The 22445-nt window shown below is 40.4% G+C and overlaps 1 protein-coding gene across 3 annotated transcripts in view; it reads left to right on the forward strand.

Annotated features, from left to right (window-relative positions):
• Positions 1-22445, forward strand: part of LOC147031243 (venom prothrombin activator pseutarin-C non-catalytic subunit-like) — a 460275-nt gene that overhangs the window by 183143 nt on the left and 254687 nt on the right. For all 3 annotated transcript variants that reach the window (XM_085860320.1, XM_085860315.1, XM_085860319.1), the window contains one exon: positions 1499-1643. In XM_085860320.1, coding sequence (XP_085716446.1) covers positions 1499-1643 — 145 coding nt within the window. The remainder of the gene's footprint in view (positions 1-1498; positions 1644-22445) is intronic.

The raw sequence follows: 22445 nt of genomic DNA on the forward strand, positions 1-22445 counted from the left end.
TGTAAACTGCCTATTCACATTTGCTGTTTCACGGGGCTGCTATGTCACGTGTTTCGCTAAGCCAATCATCTCATCTTTTTATGATGCTCTTGCCATTTTGGATCAAGTGCACTCGTGAGTGAGTAGATTTGGTGTTTTAAATACCGTCTTGTAATCTTGTGAATCCGGAACCGATTGTGAGCTGCATTTTACTTTTCAGCTTCGCTATGTCATCTTAAAATGGTCGCAATCTTGTAAGTCGCAATCTTGTAAGTCGCAATCTTGTAAGTCCAACAGTACATATATTTTGTGTGATTGCAACCTTTTTCTGCCCATCAGATAACTTTTATTATTGATTGATCGGTGTGGCCTGCGTCTATCCTGATACCAGAATAAGGTTTATTGGGACATACTCTTCATTATACCGAGTCTGTTAGTACTTGCAGAGCATTGCTATGAAGGTCTGTGCATTGCCAGTATGTGCACTGCCTTCTTGAGCCATGCCGACTAGATGGTCTCATGTCCGTATATCAATATAAACATGCATCGCCACAAGCCATTTGTGCATTTTGTTTGTTGCAGTAAATCTGCGTGGAAGAAAGGTCAATGAATGAAGACGTGAATGAAAGATGTGACATCTGCTTCATCAGTGATCTTTTATAGCAGCGTTGGAAATCGTCCTTGGGTGATTAGTCAAGTTTTAGATGGAGTATCGCTAGCATCTTTGAAAGATCATGAATACCCATAACAGAGAATTAAAAAAAAATTAAGTGATTTTTAATCATTTAAAGATGGGGCAAAAAACTATACATAGCACGATATCTCAAAAAGTTGTGGACGAATTATGACAAAATTTGGTGGATAAGTTGGGTAGGTGACAAGAGCAAGCTGATTAGATTTTGTTTCAGGTCCGGATGCAGATCCGACATACCAGTGGGATACAAAATTTAAACTGTTCAGCCTGATGGAGGTATGCACTCTACCAAATGCTGTTCTAGTTGTTGCTGCTGTTTGTGGTGTTTGTGTGCTGTGTACTAGTGTATTATATGTTTTGATATTGCTTCAAAAAGTATTACTATAAATAAATTTGTCAGCTCATTCATGTCTGTCACACTTTATTCTAAAGGGTCACTGCTGTCGTACCATTCGAATTACTACATTAAAAAGCTCCAGGTTCTGCTTCTTCTTCCATACTGGAAAGATTGACTTTTAAAATGGGCATTCTTATGATTAAACAGACAATTTTTGATCCAAGTAAATCGATTGTTAGCTTTCCAGCGGTACCATTTTTATTATTCTACGTCAGCAGGAACCCTTTTGACTAAAGATTGATGGACACATGGATGATGCTGCTCCTTTAAGTGATACATGGTAGACTAGTATGTTGAAATACAAACGTTGGCATTTCTTGGACTATAGAATCTCATTCCAAGAACATTTTGTATGCCCCATAAATTTGAACGAAGACGAATATGAAAAGATGTCGCTGCATTCTCTCTTGTTTCTGTTTTCCCAACAGCAAAGTGTCCAGACCCTTTAAGAAAGTTGTTTACCAAGCTTATACAGATGGTTCATTCTCTACTCCAGCACCTCGTGGCGAGATTGAGAAGCACTTTGGCATCTTGGGTCCTTTGATCAAGGCAGAAGTGCAGGATCTTGTCAAGGTAGGCACAGGTTTTAACTCTGTGTTAAGCTAACAGAGTTTTAGATTTGACTGAAAGCTTGCTTCATTTAGCACATGTTTTGTCCATTCATAAAGTCTGGTCAAGCCAAAGTGTGTACAATAATTACACAAAGGATTACACACAAGGAACTTCGGTGCAGGAGGGTGCCATTCAGCCTGTCATGCCTGCACTGTACCAATCCCAGTATCCATCACTCATCAACATAAAAGCTAGCTCCAAGTCATGCCAATATCCCCATACCGCTCTATCTCCAAAGCATCCCAGGTACCTATCTAATTCCAATTTAAACCAATCCATCTCTCCACTGCCACTACCTTTCAGGGTGCGAGATATTCCATGCATTGGCCTCTTTCCGACTGAAAGACCCCTGTCTTCATTCCGTCCTAACTCTCATCTTCTTTACCCTCAAGCTATGGCCCTGGTCCTAACACTGTCCACTCTGCTGAAAAAACTCCACTGCACCTATTTTGTTCACACTCTTCAATTTCTTAAACAGGCTTCCTCTTGCACCCTTGTAACTGCCTCCTTTCTATTGTACACAATCCTGTTTCCTTCAGCCGCTCTTCATAGATTAGTCTTACTTAGCTACCTTGGAATCAATCTCGTAGCTCTACGCTGAACCCACTCCATAACAGTTATGTCCTTCCTCAGATATGATGGCTAAAACTGAACACTATATTCTTGATGAGGCTTCAATAAATTCCTGTATGGTGTTAACACTACCTCTTTCGATTTATAATTCACTAGCTGGAGTACCCGGCATTGCCCCGGGAATAAATTAGGAAGAAGAAAGGGGTAAATTGTGGTGCTTAATTTATACCACATTTATATATCACATTTAATTTGGACACATTTTCACATTTCTTTGTCGTTGTCAGCGTTCGTCATCGGTGCTCATGAGGCTGTCACGGAGGTTGTCATAGTTATCAGCAAGCAAGTTATTTTGCTCCCGGTGGATAAAGCCCAGTCGCTCTGTCTCGATCTTGCAGTTGACATCGACCAGAAACTGCTGAAAGAATCATCGCATCTGCAGTATGTGGTTGCTCTCTCTCACCATGATGTGGTAGCTGTAGTACTGCAGCTGTGTGCGTTTTCGTCCATCCTGTCCAGTAGCAGTCCTGGCCACCAGATGGATGCTGGAGCCATCTGTTCCACATGGGAACACTATGGGATACTGGAGTGCATCATAAGATGCATGCAGCTCACTGGTCCTTTTAAGTGCCCCATCGCTAAGTCTGAGGAGAATATATTTGGGTTCTGTTGGCTCATTGTCCATTAGGATGGCGACTTCTGGTGCAGACTGCAAGGAGAGCACACACACCGGTACAACACCCAGTCACCTATTCTCTCTGATGATGATCTGGCGCTCTTCAGAATTGTCTCCTTCTGAAAGTACATCTCTTGAGTCTTGAGCTCACAGACCAGATGATTATTCTCATGAAAACACTTTGTGAGCATCTCAAGGATGTGTGGTTTGAGGCCACTGTGGTTCCTGGCAGCCAGCTCCTTGGCGTGTGAGTCCAGGAAGTAGACCTGTAGGAACTTTGGCTGGCCCTCTTCAGGCGGGAGCAATCTGCCAATGCAGTGGAACATTTGACCTTGGATCCGGAATCTCGGGTTCCAGCCCTGGACTTCAGCTTCCTTGTGCCCGAAGCTCGTCATCGCAAAGCTGCCATTATACGTCCGAATGTTGTCAAGGAAGTGCTTGCTGAGGGGATCTTTGCCTGAACGAAGTTCCTTCAGCAAGGGAGGAAGGGCAGGAGAGGGCTCAAGGACGACCTTGCCATCGCTGCAGTACACACCTTTGGTCTCTCCCTTGAACTTGTAAGCAGAGCAGTGGGCGCAGACTTGGTCCATTCGGCCGATGTCTGCATGAGTTGTTGGGTCAGCCGGGTCATACGTGAATGCCACCCTGTTGGCATTGTTGTGCTCTTGTGCCCGGGCCAGTGCTTGTGCTTCTGCAGTGCGGTGATGCATATGCATTGTCTCAAGTCTTGCATCACACTCTTCCTCAGTCTCATTTGCTCACCGCTGTTGTTGCCGATGAGCCTGTTCATTTAGCCTGGCAGATCGCTCCTCTTCAGTCTCATTTTGTTGCTGCTGCTGTTGCTGCTGTGCCTGTTCATTTAGCCTGGCATCTTGCTCTTCTTCAGTCTCCTGTTGTCTCTTTGTGTGTTTTTGCTTAGCTGTAGCTGCCTTGGGACCAATGGAGCTCTTCCTTTTTTGGGGAATCTAAAATCAGAAAGTCAAATTCTGATCAGAAACTTTGTAAACGTTCACTGGTCTGTCCATCCACCAGTCTGTCTTTGTCTTGTTTTGATCAGGTTGTGAATAAAAAGTCGTGATGCTGAAAATCAAACAATTGCAGCAGATAAATTGAAATGGGCAGAAACAAATCGACGAAATTTTTTTCGGTTTTTTAAACATCTAATTCTAAGGTGTGCTGTAGTACCTCTGTGACGTGCTGATTCCGAATATGCCTTCAGTTTTGCTCTGGGATGCGTAGTTCTTGAGTTATAAGAGGACAAACAAACATACACTACTACTTTATATATATTTAGCGAAGATACCCCTACAAATGCAACCCAAAACCCTATTACCTTTACCGATAGCTTCCTGGCACTGTGCTGTTTGCTTACCTCCTGTATCTATTACCACCCCCAGATTTTTCTTCTGTGTAACACCCTCCACGACTGCCCCTTCCATGATGTAATTCCTATTTTCATTGTTCTTACCCATCCCCATCACCTTACATTTTCTTATGTGAAACTCCATCTGCCAATGTTTAACCCAATTTGTTAAATTGTCTGGACTTTCCTGAACCTGATCACCACCCCCACTGCCCCCATTTCTCGGATACATACCTTACCTCTTAGCTTTGTGTCAATTATGCCAATGTCCATGGGAGAGAACATTCCAAGGTCTGGTTTTATAATGTGATTGTGTTATACACAAATCTCTTTGATTATAAGGGTAACTTGACTTTGTAAAACCAATGGGGATAGCGAGGTGTGACAAGGAAATGGCAACAAGCAAAAGTTAGCAGCAGTTGAAAAATGATACGAGCCGAAAAATATTGCCTCCATGTGATGCATGCAATGTTAGGTTACTTGATTAGTTGACCTGTTTTTGTTTATGGAAATTTGGGATTTGTATTGGAAGTTTGGAAATGGGAATGGGTGGAAGCAGGGGGGAGGGAGGGTGGGGGTTGGGGATGCAGGAGTCGATACAGTTGTAAGAGTTGAAAAACAATTGATATTATGCAGGGCAATGTGGTCCATGGTATAAAGGTGGAAGTGTCGAGTGACATGATTTGCTTAGCACCAGGTCTATGACAATTGTTTTGGAACTATTTTTGGAAGAGTTCACTGGAGTTATTGAAGAGCAAGATGATGGAAGATAGATACAAGGGTAATCTATGAGCAGTAATCTGCATTTCATATAATAATGATGAATTAATTATTTTCGGAGGTAAATTCTTTAATTAATACTATTGATTTTATATATATCATCATCACACCATTTGAAAGCCTTTATCCCTAAGCAGGGGTCAGCTTTTTTGCGGGCTCCAATCATGGTACCCTTTCTTGTAGCAATGTTTTTACGGCCTTCCTAACACCAACCCTTTAGTCGCTTTCGACCCTGCAGGGATAATTACCAGTATACTGGTGCTCATTTCGCCAACCTTCGGAGGGATGACAGGCTGAGTCAACCCCCCTGATGCTAACTCAGCAGCCAGCGGGGCTCAAACTCAGGACCCCAAGGAACCCAAGCCACCACCTTAACCACTTAGCCACACCAGGCTCCTGATTATATATATATATATATATATATATATATATATATATATATATATATATATATATATATATATAATATATATATACAGTAGACTAGGCGTAAGTCGTCATCATCGGGACCGAGAAAAAAGTGACGACTTAGAAATGTAACGACTTACGCGTATGCGAACATTCATGATGACTGTGGGGTGAAGGATGAAGTTGCGCGTGGCCTGGACACGTATGTGTGAGAGCCGGCTATTGTACCAAAAGGAAAACACAATCGTCGGGGCATAGGTGGGTGTTCATTGGTGAGTTGGAAAGTGATCAAGCAAAGATGGAATTCATGAATCAGTTTATCAAAAGTAAAGATAATGAACAACTGTAAGACAACAACTTCACCTGCTTATCACCATGATGGGATTGACCAACGAACCCCAGAGACTTTTCTGGCAGCATCTGCCAGAAAAGCCCAGTCTCATCGGCATTGTACACGTCCCGAGGCTGATACCTTTCCAAGATGTCTTTCAATTTGCCATCCTTCCAGTCGTGCACCACTGCCGAATCCAGGCTGCTTGATTCGCCGCACTTCTTGACCTTGCCGATTCCCCACCTCACTTTGAATCTGTCTATCCAGTGCATCGGCAAGGTCTCGGCATCATCATGCCCGAGATCCGCAGCAAATTTACGTGCCTTCAGCAGCAACATTTCACCGTCCAACCGAATATTTGGCTGAACCGACATTTGCCGAAACCAGATGATGAGCGCGTCATCGACATCTTCAAAGGACACACATTTCACGCGTTTCACACTTACCACCGGCTTCGCGATCTTCTCCACTTGTCCAAACATCGTGCCCTTATTCTTCAAGATATCGTTCAATGTCTGCCGTTTGATGTCCAACTTCTCAGCTATGGCTGTTTTCTTCATCAGTGGGTTTGCCTCGCAAAACTGGATAATGTCGTATTTTTCTTGGTAGGTTTTAGTTGTAAGCTTGCACTTAGTCACCATTGTCCTACCTGCAGTGCGATCAACGTGTGTACGCAGTTATAAATAGCCTATCACTGGCGGTGTAAACCAATGAGCGAGCATCACGATTCCATGAAATCGGGCTTCTCACGAGGCAGCAGTTCCGTGTGACGAGTTAGGAGTGGTAATTTACTTCAGTTTCCATTACGTGGGAACGGACAACATCTGACGACTTAGACGAAGTGACAACTTAGAGATGTCGACTTACAGAGGGATGACCCTTTATTCGTAGGGACTTAACATGAGATAAATTCGGGACTTTTTGACACTGCCGACTTAGGCGAAGTGACGAGTTACACGCTGCCGACTTACGCCTCGTCTACTGTATATTTATGTATATATATATATATATATATATATATATATATTATTATTATTATTAAATAATGGAGGTATTTAGACAAAAATAAAATAAATAAATATTATTTTCAAATCCATTTTAAATAGTGATTAAAATAATTCGTTGGGGAAAGAACATGTGGTGGGGAAAGAACAGGGAAAAGATGGGTTTGTGGGGAAGGTTGATGTTGGTGTAGTGCAGGCATGATGGGCCAAATTGCTTCCTCCTGCACCAAAGTTACTTGTTATTCCTTGTTAATGAGGGTAGGAATGTATGATGACGAGAAATGGTGGTGTACTATAATCTCGAAGCCTGTGTGATTGTACCGCACTGATACCGATTCAGGGAGGCATTCACAGAGGTGGGGCATACGAGTGGGATGGAACAGTCAGCCTGGTTTTGGTGGATTAACAATGGGGTATTGTTATGAACTATGAGACACAGCAGTAGCAAAGCTTGAATGTAGGATTATTTCTTAATTTTGAAATATTTTTGACGTTTTGCCTTGATGTATAAATCTGGTAATGATCTGCTCCTCAAAATATATTTGTCAGCCTTGTTCTTTTTCGTCCCTAAAGCAGTGAGTTCAGCTGTTGCTGATCAAAATAAAGACCAATTACTGCACCATAGTCCCAAGAAGGAAGCCAGACATAACACACACACACACACACACACACACACACACACACACACACACACACACACACACACACACACACACACACACACACACACACACACACACACACACACACACACATACACACACACATACACACACACACATAAATTATGTACTGGTCAGTACTTAGAAAAGCTATTTCATTTGAAGTTATAACCTTAACTTACTAGAACTGCCACTTTATAACTGCTGGCAGTGATGACCGGGTACCCAGTCCGTCCGCCTTTGACACAACTGACACAACGTGAGACTTAAATCATAGTCGCAAAGTTTCGCATTTATCGGATAAGCGGTGCCAGAGAAAACATTATTTAATGGTGATACAAACACAGGCCTGCTTCGAGACGGCGCGGAACAGACGAGTTCCGAACCGGGCAGCACAAAGCGTTCAATTTCCTTATTACTGGCGACCAGATTCAAATAATTAAATAATTCTGGCTGCCAAACCACACGGCCAATCAGGTTGAAATTTTAAACTTTTGTTTCACATGTAGCCTAAATTATAAATATGAAGTTTCGCATATATAGAAGTAGTGGTTCCAGAGTAAACATGAATTAATATTTATCCTTCAATCTAAGATGGCGGCCAAACCATGTGACTTGTGACCTCATAATTTTTACCATGTATGCAGATGTCATGGAGGATGACAGACGCATATTTTCGCTTCGATAGGTTAAGCAGTTCCAGAGAAAACATTATTTAATATTTTTCTTAAATTCAACATGGCTGCCAAACCATGTGACCTATCAATTAGAAATTAACAAACTTGTATTCCCTACTCATGTGCAATAGGGGTGTGAAGTTTCCCTTGATCAGATCAGGTGTTCTGGAGAAGAAGATGTTTGAATGTTTTAAGGTAAATTCAAGATGGCCGCCAAACAATGTGGCCATTCAAGAACAAATTAACAAACTTGAGAAAGGACCTCATGGGGAATATATGTGTGAAGTTTCGGCTTAATCTGTCTTGCCTTTCTGGAGAAGAAGATTTTTAAAATTTATTCATTTTCAATCCAAGATGGCTGACGAACCATGTGACCTATGACATCAGAAATTTATATTCTGCTTCCAACTGGGTATTGGAACACGTTTGTAAAGTTTCGTGTTAATCGGTAAAGGTGCGTTTTTCTATCCAAGATGGCCGCCAAACCATGTGACGTGTGATGTCATAATTTTTATCATGCGTGCATACACGATGGGAGATGATAATTACAAATTTTCGATTCGTTTGGTTCAGCGGTTCCAGAGAAAACATTATTTAATATTTTTCTTAAATCCAAGATGGCGGCCAAACCGTCTAACGTATCAATTCGAAATTAACAAACTTATATCGCCTTCATGTCCCGAATATAGTTCTGAAATCTCCCCTTCATCCGACCAGCGCTTCTGGAGAAGAAGATGTTTGAAGGTTTTAGGGTTTTTTCAAGATGGCCGCCGAACCATGTGACCGATCAAGAACAAATTAACAAACTTGAGAAAGGACCTCATGGGGAATATATGTGTGAAGTTTCGTCTTCATCTGTCTTGCCCTTCTGGAGAAGAAGATTTTTAAAATTTATTCATTTTCAATCCAAGATGGCTGCCGAACCTTGTGACCTATGATATCATAAATTTAAAATCTGCTTTCCATCGTCGACCCGAACAAGTGTGTGAAGTTTCGTGTAAATCGGATAAAGTCTATTTTTCTATCCAAGATGGCCGCCAAACCATGTGACTTCTGAGGTAAAAATTTTTTATCATGTATGCAGACTTGAGGGAGGAAGGCACTTGCAAATTTTCGCTTTGATGGCTTATGAAATACCAGAGAAAACATTATTTAATATTTTTCTTAAATCCAACATGGCGGCCAAACCATGTGACCTATCACTTTGAAATTAACAAACTTGCATCGCATACATGTCACGAATATAGTTCTGAAATCTCGCCTTCATTGGACCAGCGCTTCTGGAGAAGAAGATGTTTGAAGGTTTTAAGGTTTTTTCAAGATGGCCGCCAAACCATGTGACGTATCAACAACAAATTAACAAACTTGAAAGAGGACCTCAGGGGGAATGTGCCTGTAAAGTTTCGCCTCAATCTGCACAGCCGTTCTGGAGAAGAAGATTTTTTTAAAAAAACACTAAAAAACAAGATGGCGGCCGAATTACGTCACCGATGACGTCAAAAAAATTTTTTTTCTACGATGAATTTTTGTGTAGATGACGCTCAAGAAATTTCAAATTTTTGCTATGTGGCGTTCTACTTGACGAATTTTTACTGGGATACCTCTTCACCGATGACGTCACGAAAAATCACACGTATTATCGAGAGGGAGCTTGTTCAAATGCATCAAGCGAAATTTTTTACACTAGAAGGTTTCCGAGATACAGAGGTCCAAAGTTGATCTGTTTTTTCAAGATGGCGCCCGTATCACGTGACCTATGACGTCATAATTATCAATTATGTATGCTATCAAAAAGATACATATTTGGTGAAAATTTTGTGTCGTATTGGTCTTACCATTTCTGAGAAAATGGCATTTAAAGCGAAAAATTTGGAAATTTTGCAAATTTACGCCGGAAGAATAATAATAATAACTAGAACTGCCACTTTATAACTGCTGGCAGTGATGACCGGCTACCCAGACGTGTCGGCCTTTGATACAACATGAGACTTTCTGCAGATGACAGTCGCAAAGTTTCGCATTTATCGGATAAGCGGTGCCAGAAAAAAACATTATTTAATAGTGATACAAACACAGGCCTGCTTCGAGAGGGCGCGGAACAGACGAGTTCTGAACCGGGCAGCACAAAGCGTTCAATTTCGTTATTACTGGCTTCTAGATTCAAATAATTAAATAATTCTGGCTCCCAAACCGCGTGACCGATCAGGTTGAAATTTTAAACTTTTGTTTCGCATGTCACCTGAATTATAAATGTGAAGTTTCGCATATACAGAGGAAGCGGTTCCAGAGTAAACATTAATTAATATTTATCCTTCAATCCAAGATGGCGGCCAAACCATGTGACTTCTGATGTCATAATTTTCACCACATGTGCAAACACAATTGTAGACGATAAGTGCAAATTTTCGCTTCGCTAGGTTAAGCAGTTCCAGAGAAAACATTATTTAATATTTTTCTTAAAACCAACATGGCTGCCAAACCCTGCGCCCGATCCCGTTGAAATTTCAAACCCTCATTCCGCATGACTGTTGCACCATAAAGGTGATGCTTCACATTTATTGATGCAGTAGTACCAGAGTAAACATTAATTAATATTTTTCCTTCAATCCAATATGGCTGCCAAACGTTGCGTCGTACCTCAAAAGGGGGTTGGAACTTTTTATTCGTCATGGAGAGGCGGTCATAGTGGTCGAGTTTCGCCTGGATCTGTTCAGCCGTTTCAGAGAAAAAGACGTTTGAAGATATTGTTTTTCAATCCAAGATGGCTGACGAACCATGTGACCTATGACATCAGAAATTTATATTCTGCTTCCAACTGGGTATTGGAACACGGTTGTGAAGTTTCGTGTTAATCGGTTAAGGTGCGTTTTTCTATCCAAGATGGCCGCCAAACCATGTGACGTGTGATGTCATAATTTTTATCATGCGTGCATAATGCCCTCTCGATGATAATTACAAATTTTCGATTCGTTTGGTTAAGCGGTTCCAGAGAAAACATTATTTAATATTTTTCTTAAATCCAAGATGGCGGCCAAACCATGTGACTTATCAATTCGAAATTAACAAACTTATATCGCCTTACTCTCCCGAATATAGTTCTGAAATCTCCCCTTCAGTGGACCAGCGCTTCTGGAGAAGAAGATGTTTGAAGGTTTTAGGGTTTTTTCAAGATGGCCGCCAAACCATGTGACCGATCAAGAAGAAATTAACAAACTTGAGAAAGGATCTCATGGGGAATATATCTGTGAAGTTTCGTCTTAATCTGTCTTGCCCTTCTGGAGAAGAAGATTTTTAAAATTTATTCATTTTCAATCCAAGATGGCTGCCGAACCTTGTGACCTATGATATCATAAATTTAAATTCTGCTTTCCATCGTCGACCCGAACAAGTGTGTGAAGTTTCGTGAAAATCGGATAAGGTCTATTTTTCTATCCAAGATGGCCGCCAAACCATGTGACTTCTGAGGTAAAATTTTTTTACCATGTATGCAGACTTGAGGGAGGAAGGCAATTGCAAATTTTCGCTTCGATGGCTTATGAAATACCAGAGAAAACATTATTTAATATTTTTCTTAAATCCAACATGGCGGCCAAACCATGTGACCTATCACTTTGAAATTAACAAACTTGCATCGCATACATGTCCCGAATATAGTTGTGAAATCTCGCCTTCATGGGACCAGCGCTTCTGGAGAAGAAGATGTTTGAAGGTTTTAGGGTTTTTCAAGATGGCCACCAAACCATGTGACGTATCAACAACAAATTAACAAACTTGAAAGAGGACATCAGGGGGAATGTACGTGTAAAGTTTCGCCTTAATCTGTCCAGCCCTTCTGGAGAAGAAGATTTTTTTTTAAAAAACACTAAAAAACAAGATGGCGGCCGAATTACGTCATCGATGACGTCAAGAAAAACATTTTCCGCAGCAATTTTAGGCGTAGATGATGCTCAGAATTTTTCAGATTTTTCCTATATGGCGTTCTACTTGACGAATTTTCACTGGAATATCGCTTCACCTATGACGTCACGAAAAATCACACGTGTTCCCCATAGAGAGCTTAGTAAAATGTATCAAGCGAAAAAATTTTCCATTGCACGGTTTCCGAGATACAGATGTCCAAAGTTTATCGCTTTTTTCAAGATGGCGACCGTACCACGTGACCAATGACGTCATAATTATAACGTGATTGTGCTATCAAAAAAGATACATACTGTGGTGAAAATTTTGTGTCGATCGGACTTAGTATCCCAGAGAAAATGGTTTTTAAAGCGAAAAAGGGTGCAAAATGCCGGCGGAAAAAGAAAAATAATAATAATAATAATAATAAACAGAAGAAAAACAATAGGGTACCCTGTACTCACAGGGTACCCTAACTAGAACTGCCACTTTATAACTGCTGGCAGTGATGACCGGGTACCCAGACGTGTCGGCCTTTGATACAACATGGGACTTTCTGCAGATGACAGTCGCAAAGTTTCGCATTGAAAGGATAAGCGGTGCCAGAGAAAACATTATTTAATAGTGATACAAACACAGGCCTGCTTCGAGAGGGCGCGGAACAGACGAGTTCTGAACCGGGCAGCACAAAGCGTTCAATTTCGTTATTACTGGCTTCTAGATTCAAATAATTAAATAATTCTGGCTCCCAAACCGCGTGACCGATCAGGTTGAAATTTTAAACGTTTGTTTCGCATGTCACCTGAATTATAAATGTGAAGTTTCGCATATACAGAGGAAGCGGTTCCAGAGTAAACATTAATTAATATTTATCCTTCAATCCAAGATGGCGGCCAAACCATGTGACTTCTGATGTCATAATTTTCACCACATGTGCAAACACAATTGTAGACGATAAGTGCAAATTTTCGCTTCGCTAGGTTAAGCAGTTCCAGAGAAAACATTATTTAATATTTTTCTTAAAACCAACATGGCTGCCAAACCCTGCGCCCGATCCCGTTGAAATTTCAAACCCTCATTCCGCATGACTGTTGCACCATAAAGGTGATGCTTCACATTTATTGATGCAGTAGTACCAGAGTAAACATTAATTAATATTTTTCCTTCAATCCAATATGGCTGCCAAACGTTGCGTCGTACCTCAAAAGGGGGTTGGAACTTTTTATTCGTCAAGGAGAGGCGGTCATAGTGGTCGCAGTTTCGCCTGGATCTGTTCAGCCGTTTCAGAGAAAAAGACGTTTGAAGATATTGTTTTTCAATCCAAGATGGCTGACGAACCATGTGACCTATGACATCAGAAATTTATATTCTGCTTCCAACTGGGTATTGGAACACGGTTGTGAAGTTTCGTGTTAATCGGTTAAGGTGCGTTTTTCTATCCAAGATGGCCGCCAAACCATGTGACGTGTGACGTCATAATTTTTATCATGCGTGCATAATGCCCTCTCGATGATAATTACAAATTTTCGATTCGTTTGGTTAAGCGGTTCCAGAGAAAACATTATTTAATATTTTTCTTAAATCCAAGATGGCGGCCAAACCATGTGACTTATCAATTCGAAATTAACAAACTTATATCGCCTTACTCTCCCGAATATAGTTCTGAAATCTCCCCTTCAGTGGACCAGCGCTTCTGGAGAAGAAGATGTTTGAAGGTTTTAGGGTTTTTTCAAGATGGCGGCCAAACCATGTGACTTATCAATTCGAAATTAACAAACTTATATCGCCTTACTCTCCCGAATATAGTTCTGAAATCTCCCCTTCAGTGGACCAGCGCTTCTGGAGAAGAAGATGTTTGAAGGTTTTAGGGTTTTTTCAAGATGGCCGCCAAACCATGTGACCGATCAAGAAGAAATTAACAAACTTGAGAAAGGATCTCATGGGGAATATATCTGTGAAGTTTCGTCTTAATCTGTCTTGCCCTTCTGGAGAAGAAGATTTTTAAAATTTATTCATTTTCAATCCAAGATGGCTGCCGAACCTTGTGACCTATGATATCATAAATTTAAATTCTGCTTTCCATCGTCGACCCGAACAAGTGTGTGAAGTTTCGTGAAAATCGGATAAGGTCTATTTTTCTATCCAAGATGGCCGCCAAACCATGTGACTTCTGGAGGTAAAAATTTTTTACCATGTATGCAGACTTGAGGGAGGAAGGCAATTGCAAATTTTCGCTTCGATGGCTTATGAAATACCAGAGAAAACATTATTTAATATTTTTCTTAAATCCAACATGGCGGCCAAACCATGTGACCTATCACTTTGAAATTAACAAACTTGCATCGCATACATGTCCCGAATATAGTTGTGAAATCTCGCCTTCATGGGACCAGCGCTTCTGGAGAAGAAGATGTTTGAAGGTTTTAGGGTTTTTTCAAGATGGCCGCCAAACCATGTGACGTATCAACAACAAATTAACAAACTTGAAAGAGGACATCAGGGGGAATGTACCTGTAAAGTTTCGCCTTAATCTGTCCAGCCCTTCTGGAGAAGAAGATTTTTTTTTTAAAAACACTAAAAAACAAGATGGTGGCCGAATTACGTCATCGATGACGTCAAGAAAAACATTTTCCGCAGCAATTTTAGGCGTAGATGATGCTCAGAATTTTTCAGATTTTTCCTATATGGCGTTCTACTTGACGAATTTTCACTGGAATATCGCTTCACCTATGACGTCACGAAAAATCACACGTGTTCCCCATAGGGAGCTTAGTAAAATGTATCAAGCGAAAAAATTTTCCATTGCACGGTTTCCGAGATACAGATGTCCAAAGTTTATCGCTTTTTTCAAGATGGCGACCGTACCACGTGACCAATGACGTCATAATTATAACGTGATTGTGCTATCAAAAAGATACATACTGTGGTGAAAATTTTGTGTCGATCGGACTTAGTATCCCAGAGAAAATGGTTTTTAAAGCGAAAAAGGGTGCAAAATGCCGGCGGAAAAAGAAAAATAATAATAACTAGAACTGCCACTTTATAACTGCTGGCAGTGATGACCGGGTACCCAGAAGTGCCTTTGACACAACTGATACAACATGAGACTTAAATCAGAGTCGCAAAGTTTTGCATTGACAGGATAAGCGGTGCCAGAGAAAACATTATTTAATGGTGATACAAACACAGGCCTGCTTCGAGACAGCGCGGAACAGACGAGTTACGAACCAGGCAGCACAAAACGTTCAATTTCGTTATTACTGGCGACCAGATTCAAATAATTAAATAATTCTGGCTGCCAAACCACACGGCCGATCAGGTTGAAATTTTAAACTTTTGTTTCACATGTAGCCTAAATTATAAATATGAAGTTTCGCATATATAGAAGTAGTGGTTCCAGAGTAAACATGAATTAATATTTATCCTTCAATCTAAGATGGCGGCCAAACCATGTGACTTGTGACCTCATAATTTTTACCATGTATGCAGATATCATGGACGATGACAGACGCAAATTTTCGCTTCGATAGGTTAAGCAGTTCCAGAGAAAACATTATTTAATATTTTTCTTAAATTCAACATGGCTGCCAAACCATGTGACCTATCAATTAGAAATTAACAAACTTGTATTCCCTACTCATGTGCAATAGGGGTGTGAAGTTTCCCCTTGATCAGATCAGGTGTTCTGGAGAAGAAGATGTTTGAAGGTTTTAAGGTAAATTCAAGATGGCCGCCAAACCATGTGACCAATCAAGAACAAATTAACAAAGTTGAGAAAGGACCTCATGGGGAATATATGTGTGAAGTTTCGGCTTAATCTGTCTTGCCTTTCTGGAGAAGAAGATTTTAAAAATTTATTCATTTTCAATCCAAGATGGCTGATGAACCATGTGACCTATGACATCACAAATTTAGATTCTGCTTCCTACTGGGTATTGGAACACGTTTATGAAGTTTCGTGTTAATCGGTAAAGGTGCGTTTTTCTATCCAAGATGGCCGCCAAACCATGCGACGTGTGACATCATAATTTTTACCACGCGTGTATACACGACGGTAGATGATAATTGCAAACTTTCGATTCGTTAGGTTAAGCGGTTCCAGAGAAAACATTATTTAATATTTTTCTTAAATCCAAGATGGCGGCCAAACCATGTGACTTATCAATTCGAAATTAACAAACTTATATCGCCTTCCTGTCCCGAATATAGTTCTGAAATCTCCCCTTCATTGGGCTAACGCTTCTGGAGAAGAAGATGTTTGAAGGTTTTCGGGTTTTTTCAAGATGGCCGCCAAACCATGTGACCGATCAAGAACAAATTAACAAACTTGAGAAAGGACCTCATGGGGAATATATGTGTGAAGTTTCATCTTCATCTGTCTTGCCCTTCTGGAGAAGAAGATTTTTAAAATTTATTCATTTTCAATCCAAGATGGCTGCCGAACCTTGTGACCTATGATATCATAAATTTAAATTCTGCTTTCCCTCGTCGACCCGAACAACTGTGTGAAGTTTCGTGTAAATCGGATAAGGTCTATTTTTCTATCCAAGATGGCCGCCAAACCATGTGACTTCTGAGGTAAAATTTTTTACCATGTATGCAGACCTGAGGGAGGAAGGCACTTGCAAATTTTCGCTTTGATGGCTTCTGAAATTCCAGAGAAAACATTATTTAATATTTTTCTTAAATCCAACATGGCGGCCAAACCACGTGACCTATCACTTCGAAATTAACAAACTTGTATCGCATGCATTTCACGAATATAGTTCTGAAATCTCGCCTTCATTGGACCAGCGCTTCTGGAGAAGAAGATGTTTGAAGGTTTTAGGGTTTTTTCAAGATGGCCGCCAAACCATGTGACGTATCAACAACAAATTAACAAACTTGAAAGAGGACCTCAGGGAGAATGTGCGTGTTAAGTTTCGCCGCAATCTGCACAGCCGTTCTGGAGAAGAAGATTTTTAAAAAAACACTAAAAAACAAGATGGCGGCCGAATTACGTCATCGATGACGTCAAAAAAACATTTTTGACGATGAATTTTGGTGTAGATGACGCTCAAGAATTTTTCAGATTTTTCCTATATGGCGTTCTACTTGACGAATTTTCACCGGTATATCGCTTCACCTATGACGTCACGAAAAATCACACGTGTTCCCCATAGGGAGCTTAGTAAAATGTATCAAACGAAAAAATTTTCCATTGCACGGTTTCCGAGATACAGATGTCCAAAGTTTATCGCTTTTTTCAAGATGGCGACCGTACCACGTGACCAATGACGTCATAATTATAACGTGATTGTGCTATCAAAAAAGATACATACTATGGTGAAAATTTTCTGTCGATCGGACTTAGTGTTCCAGAGAAAATGATTTTTAAAGCGAAAAAGGGTGCAAAATGCCGGCGGAAAAATAATAATAATAATAATAATGCGTAATAATAATAATAATAAACAGAAGGAAAACAATAGGGTACCCTGTACTCACAGGGTACCCTAATAATAATAAACAGAAGAAAAACAATAGGGTACCCTGTACTCACAGGGTACCCTAATAATAATAATAAACAGAAGAAAAACAATAGGGTACCCTGTACTCACAGGGTACCCTAACTAGAACTGCCACTTTATAACTGCTGGCAGTGATGACCGGGTACCCAGACGTGTCGGCCTTTGATACAACATGGGACTTTCTGCAGATGACAGTCGCAAAGTTTCGCATTGAAAGGATAAGCGGTGCCAGAGAAAACATTATTTAATAGTGATACAAACACAGGCCTGCTTCGAGAGGGCGCGGAACAGACGAGTTCTGAACCGGGCAGCACAAAGCGTTCAATTTCGTTATTACTGGCTTCTAGATTCAAATAATTAAATAATTCTGGCTCCCAAACCGCGTGACCGATCAGGTTGAAATTTTAAACTTTTGTTTCGCATGTCACCTGAATTATAAATGTGAAGTTTCGCATATACAGAGGAAGCGGTTCCAGAGTAAACATTAATTAATATTTATCCTTCAATCCAAGATGGCGGCCAAACCATGTGACTTCTGATGTCATAATTTTCACCACATGTGCAAACACAATTGTAGACGATAAGTGCAAATTTTCGCTTCGCTAGGTTAAGCAGTTCCAGAGAAAACATTATTTAATATTTTTCTTAAAACCAACATGGCTGCCAAACCCTGCGCCCGATCCCGTTGAAATTTCAAACCCTCATTCCGCATGACTGTTGCACCATAAAGGTGATGCTTCACATTTATTGATGCAGTAGTACCAGAGTAAACATTAATTAATATTTTTCCTTCAATCCAATATGGCTGCCAAACGTTGCGTCGTACCTCAAAAGGGGGTTGGAACTTTTATTCGTCAAGGAGAGGCGGTCATAGTGGTCGAGTTTCGCCTGGATCTGTTCAGCCGTTTCAGAGAAAAAGACGTTTGAAGATATTGTTTTTCAATCCAAGATGGCTGACGAACCATGTGACCTATGACATCAGAAATTTATATTCTGCTTCCAACTGGGTATTGGAACACGGTTGTGAAGTTTCGTGTTAATCGGTTAAGGTGCGTTTTTCTATCCAAGATGGCCGCCAAACCATGTGACGTGTGACGTCATAATTTTTATCATGCGTGCATAATGCCCTCTCGATGATAATTACAAATTTTCGATTCGTTTGGTTAAGCGGTTCCAGAGAAAACATTATTTAATATTTTTCTTAAATCCAAGATGGCGGCCAAACCATGTGACTTATCAATTCGAAATTAACAAACTTATATCGCCTTACTCTCCCGAATATAGTTCTGAAATCTCCCCTTCAGTGGACCAGCGCTTCTGGAGAAGAAGATGTTTGAAGGTTTTAGGGTTTTTTCAAGATGGCCGCCAAACCATGTGACCGATCAAGAAGAAATTAACAAACTTGAGAAAGGATCTCATGGGGAATATATCTGTGAAGTTTCGTCTTAATCTGTCTTGCCCTTCTGGAGAAGAAGATTTTTAAAATTTATTCATTTTCAATCCAAGATGGCTGCCGAACCTTGTGACCTATGATATCATAAATTTAAATTCTGCTTTCCATCGTCGACCCGAACAAGTGTGTGAAGTTTCGTGAAAATCGGATAAGGTCTATTTTTCTATCCAAGATGGCCGCCAAACCATGTGACTTCTGAGGTAAAATTTTTTACCATGTATGCAGACTTGAGGGAGGAAGGCAATTGCAAATTTTCGCTTCGATGGCTTATGAAATACCAGAGAAAACATTATTTAATATTTTTCTTAAATCCAACATGGCGGCCAAACCATGTGACCTATCACTTTGAAATTAACAAACTTGCATCGCATACATGTCCCGAATATAGTTGTGAAATCTCGCCTTCATGGGACCAGCGCTTCTGGAGAAGAAGATGTTTGAAGGTTTTAGGGTTTTTTCAAGATGGCCACCAAACCATGTGACGTATCAACAACAAATTAACAAACTTGAAAGAGGACATCAGGGGGAATGTACGTGTAAAGTTTCGCCTTAATCTGTCCAGCCCTTCTGGAGAAGAAGATTTTTTTTTAAAAAAACACTAAAAAACAAGATGGCGGCCGAATTACGTCATCGATGACGTCAAGAAAAACATTTTCCGCAGCAATTTTAGGCGTAGATGATGCTCAGAATTTTTCAGATTTTTCCTATATGGCGTTCTACTTGACGAATTTTCACTGGAATATCGCTTCACCTATGACGTCACGAAAAATCACACGTGTTCCCCATAGGGAGCTTAGTAAAATGTATCAAGCGAAAAAATTTTCCATTGCACGGTTTCCGAGATACAGATGTCCAAAGTTTATCGCTTTTTTCAAGATGGCGACCGTACCACGTGACCAATGACGTCATAATTATAACGTGATTGTGCTATCAAAAAAGATACATACTGTGGTGAAAATTTTGTGTCGATCGGACTTAGTATCCCAGAGAAAATGGTTTTTAAAGCGAAAAAGGGTGCAAAATGCCGGCGGAAAAAGAAAAATAATAATAACTAGAACTGCCACTTTATAACTGCTGGCAGTGATGACCGGGTACCCAGAAGTGTCCGCCTTTGAGACAACTGATACAACATGGGACTTAAATCATTGTCGCAAAGTTTCGCATTGATAGGATAAGCGGTGCCAGAGAAAACATTATTCAATGGTGATACAAACACAGGCCTGCTTCGAGACGGCGCGGAACAGACGAGTTACGAACCGGGCAGCACAAAGCGTTCACTTTCCTTATTACTGGCGAACAGATTCAAATAATTAAATAATTCTGGCTGCCAAACCGTGTGACCGATCAGGTTGAAATTTTAAACTTTTGTTTCGCATGTCGGCTAAATTACAAATGTGAAGTTTCGTATATATAGAAGCAGCGGTTCCAGAGTAAACATTAATTAATATTTATCCTTCAATCCAAGATGGCGGCCAAACCATGTGACTTGTGACGTCATAATTTTCACCACTTGTGCAAACACGATCGTAGACGATAACTGCAAATTTTCGCTTCGCTCGGTTAAGCAGTTCCAGAGAAAACATTATTTAATATTTTTCTTAAAACCAACATGGCTGCCAAACCCTGGGCCCGATCCCGTTGAAATTTAAAACCCTCATTCCACATGAGCGTTCCACCATAAACTTGATGTTTCACATTTATTGATGCAGTAGTTCCAGAGTAAACATTAATTAATATTTTTCCTTCAATCCACGATGGCTGCCAAACGTTGCGTCGTACCTCAAAGGGGGTGAGAACTTTTTATTCGTCATGGAGAGGCGGTCATAGTGGTGGAGTTTCGCCTGGATCTGTTCAGTCCTTTCAGAGAAAAAGACGTTTAAAGATATTATTTTTTAATCCAAGATGGCTGACGAACCATGTGACCTATGACATTACAAATTTAAATTCTGCTTCCAACTGGGTATTGGAACACGTTTGTGAAGTTTCGTGTTAATCGGTAAAGGTGCGTTTTTCTATCCAAGATGGCCGCCAAACCATGTGACATGTGACATCATAATTTTTACCACGCATGCACAGACAAAGGTAGATGATAATTACAAATTTTCGATTCGTTTGGTTAAGCGGTTCCAGAGAAAACATTATTTAATATTTTTCTTAAATCCAAGATGGCGGCCAAACCATGTGACTTATCAATTCGAAATTAACAAACTTATATCGCCTTCCTGTCCCGAATATAGTTCTGAAATCTCCCCTTCATTGGGCCAACGCTTCTGGAGAAGAAGATGTTTGAAGGTTTTCGGGTTTTTTCAAGATGGCCGCCAAACCATGTGACCGATCAAGAACAAATTAACAAACTTGAGAAAGGACCTCATGGGGAATATATGTGTGAAGTTTCTTCTTAATCTGTCTTGCCCTTCTGGAGAAGAAGATTTTTAAAATTTATTCATTTTCAATCCAAGATGGCTGCCGAACCTTGTGACCTATGATATCATAAATTTAAATTCTGCTTTGCATCGTCGACCCGAACAAGTGTGTGAAGTTTCTTGAAAATCGGATAAGGTCTATTTTTCTATCCAAGATGGCCGCCAAACCATGTGACTTCTGAGGTAAAAAATGTTTACCATGTATGCAGACTTGAGGGAGGAAGGCAATTGCAAATTTTCGCTTCGATGGCTTATGAAATACCAGAGAAAACATTATTTAATATTTTTCTTAAATCCAACATGGCGGCCAAACCATGTGACCTATCACTTCGAAATTAACAAACTTGCATCGCATACATGTCACGAATATAGTTGTGAAATCTCGCCTTCATGGGACCAGCGCTTCTGGAGAAGAAGATGTTTGAAGGTTTTAGGGTTTTTTCAAGATGGCCGCCAAACCATGTGACGTATCAACAACAAATTAACAAACTTGAAAGAGAACATCAGGGGGAATGTACCTGTAAAGTTTCGCCTTAATCTGTCCAGCCCTTCTGGAGAAGAAGATTTTTTAAAAAAAAACACTAAAAAACAAGATGGCGGCCGAATTACGTCATCGATGACGTCAAGAAAAACATTTTCGTCAGTGATTTTAGGCGTAGATGATGCTCAGAATTTTTCAGATTTTTCCTATACGGCGTTCTACTTGACGAATTTTCACCGGTATATTGCTTCACCTATGACGTCATGAAAAATCACACGTGTTCCCCATAGGGAGCTTAGTAAAATGTATCAAGAGAAAAATTTTTCCATTGCACGGTTTCCGAGATACAGATGTCCAAAGTTTATCGTTTTTTTCAAGATGGCGCCCGCACCACATGACCAATGACGTCATAATTATAACGTGATTGTGCTATCAAAAAAGATACATACTGTGGTGAAAATTTTGTGTCGATCGGACTTAGTATCCCAGAGAAAATGATTTTTAAAGCGAAAAAGGGTGCAAAATGCC

Source organism: Eptatretus burgeri, chromosome 2 (genome assembly GCF_056783735.1).
Source record: "Eptatretus burgeri isolate ZD-2024b chromosome 2, Ebu_testis_v1, whole genome shotgun sequence".
In the NCBI taxonomy this organism is placed as follows: Eukaryota; Metazoa; Chordata; class Myxini; order Myxiniformes; family Myxinidae; genus Eptatretus; species Eptatretus burgeri.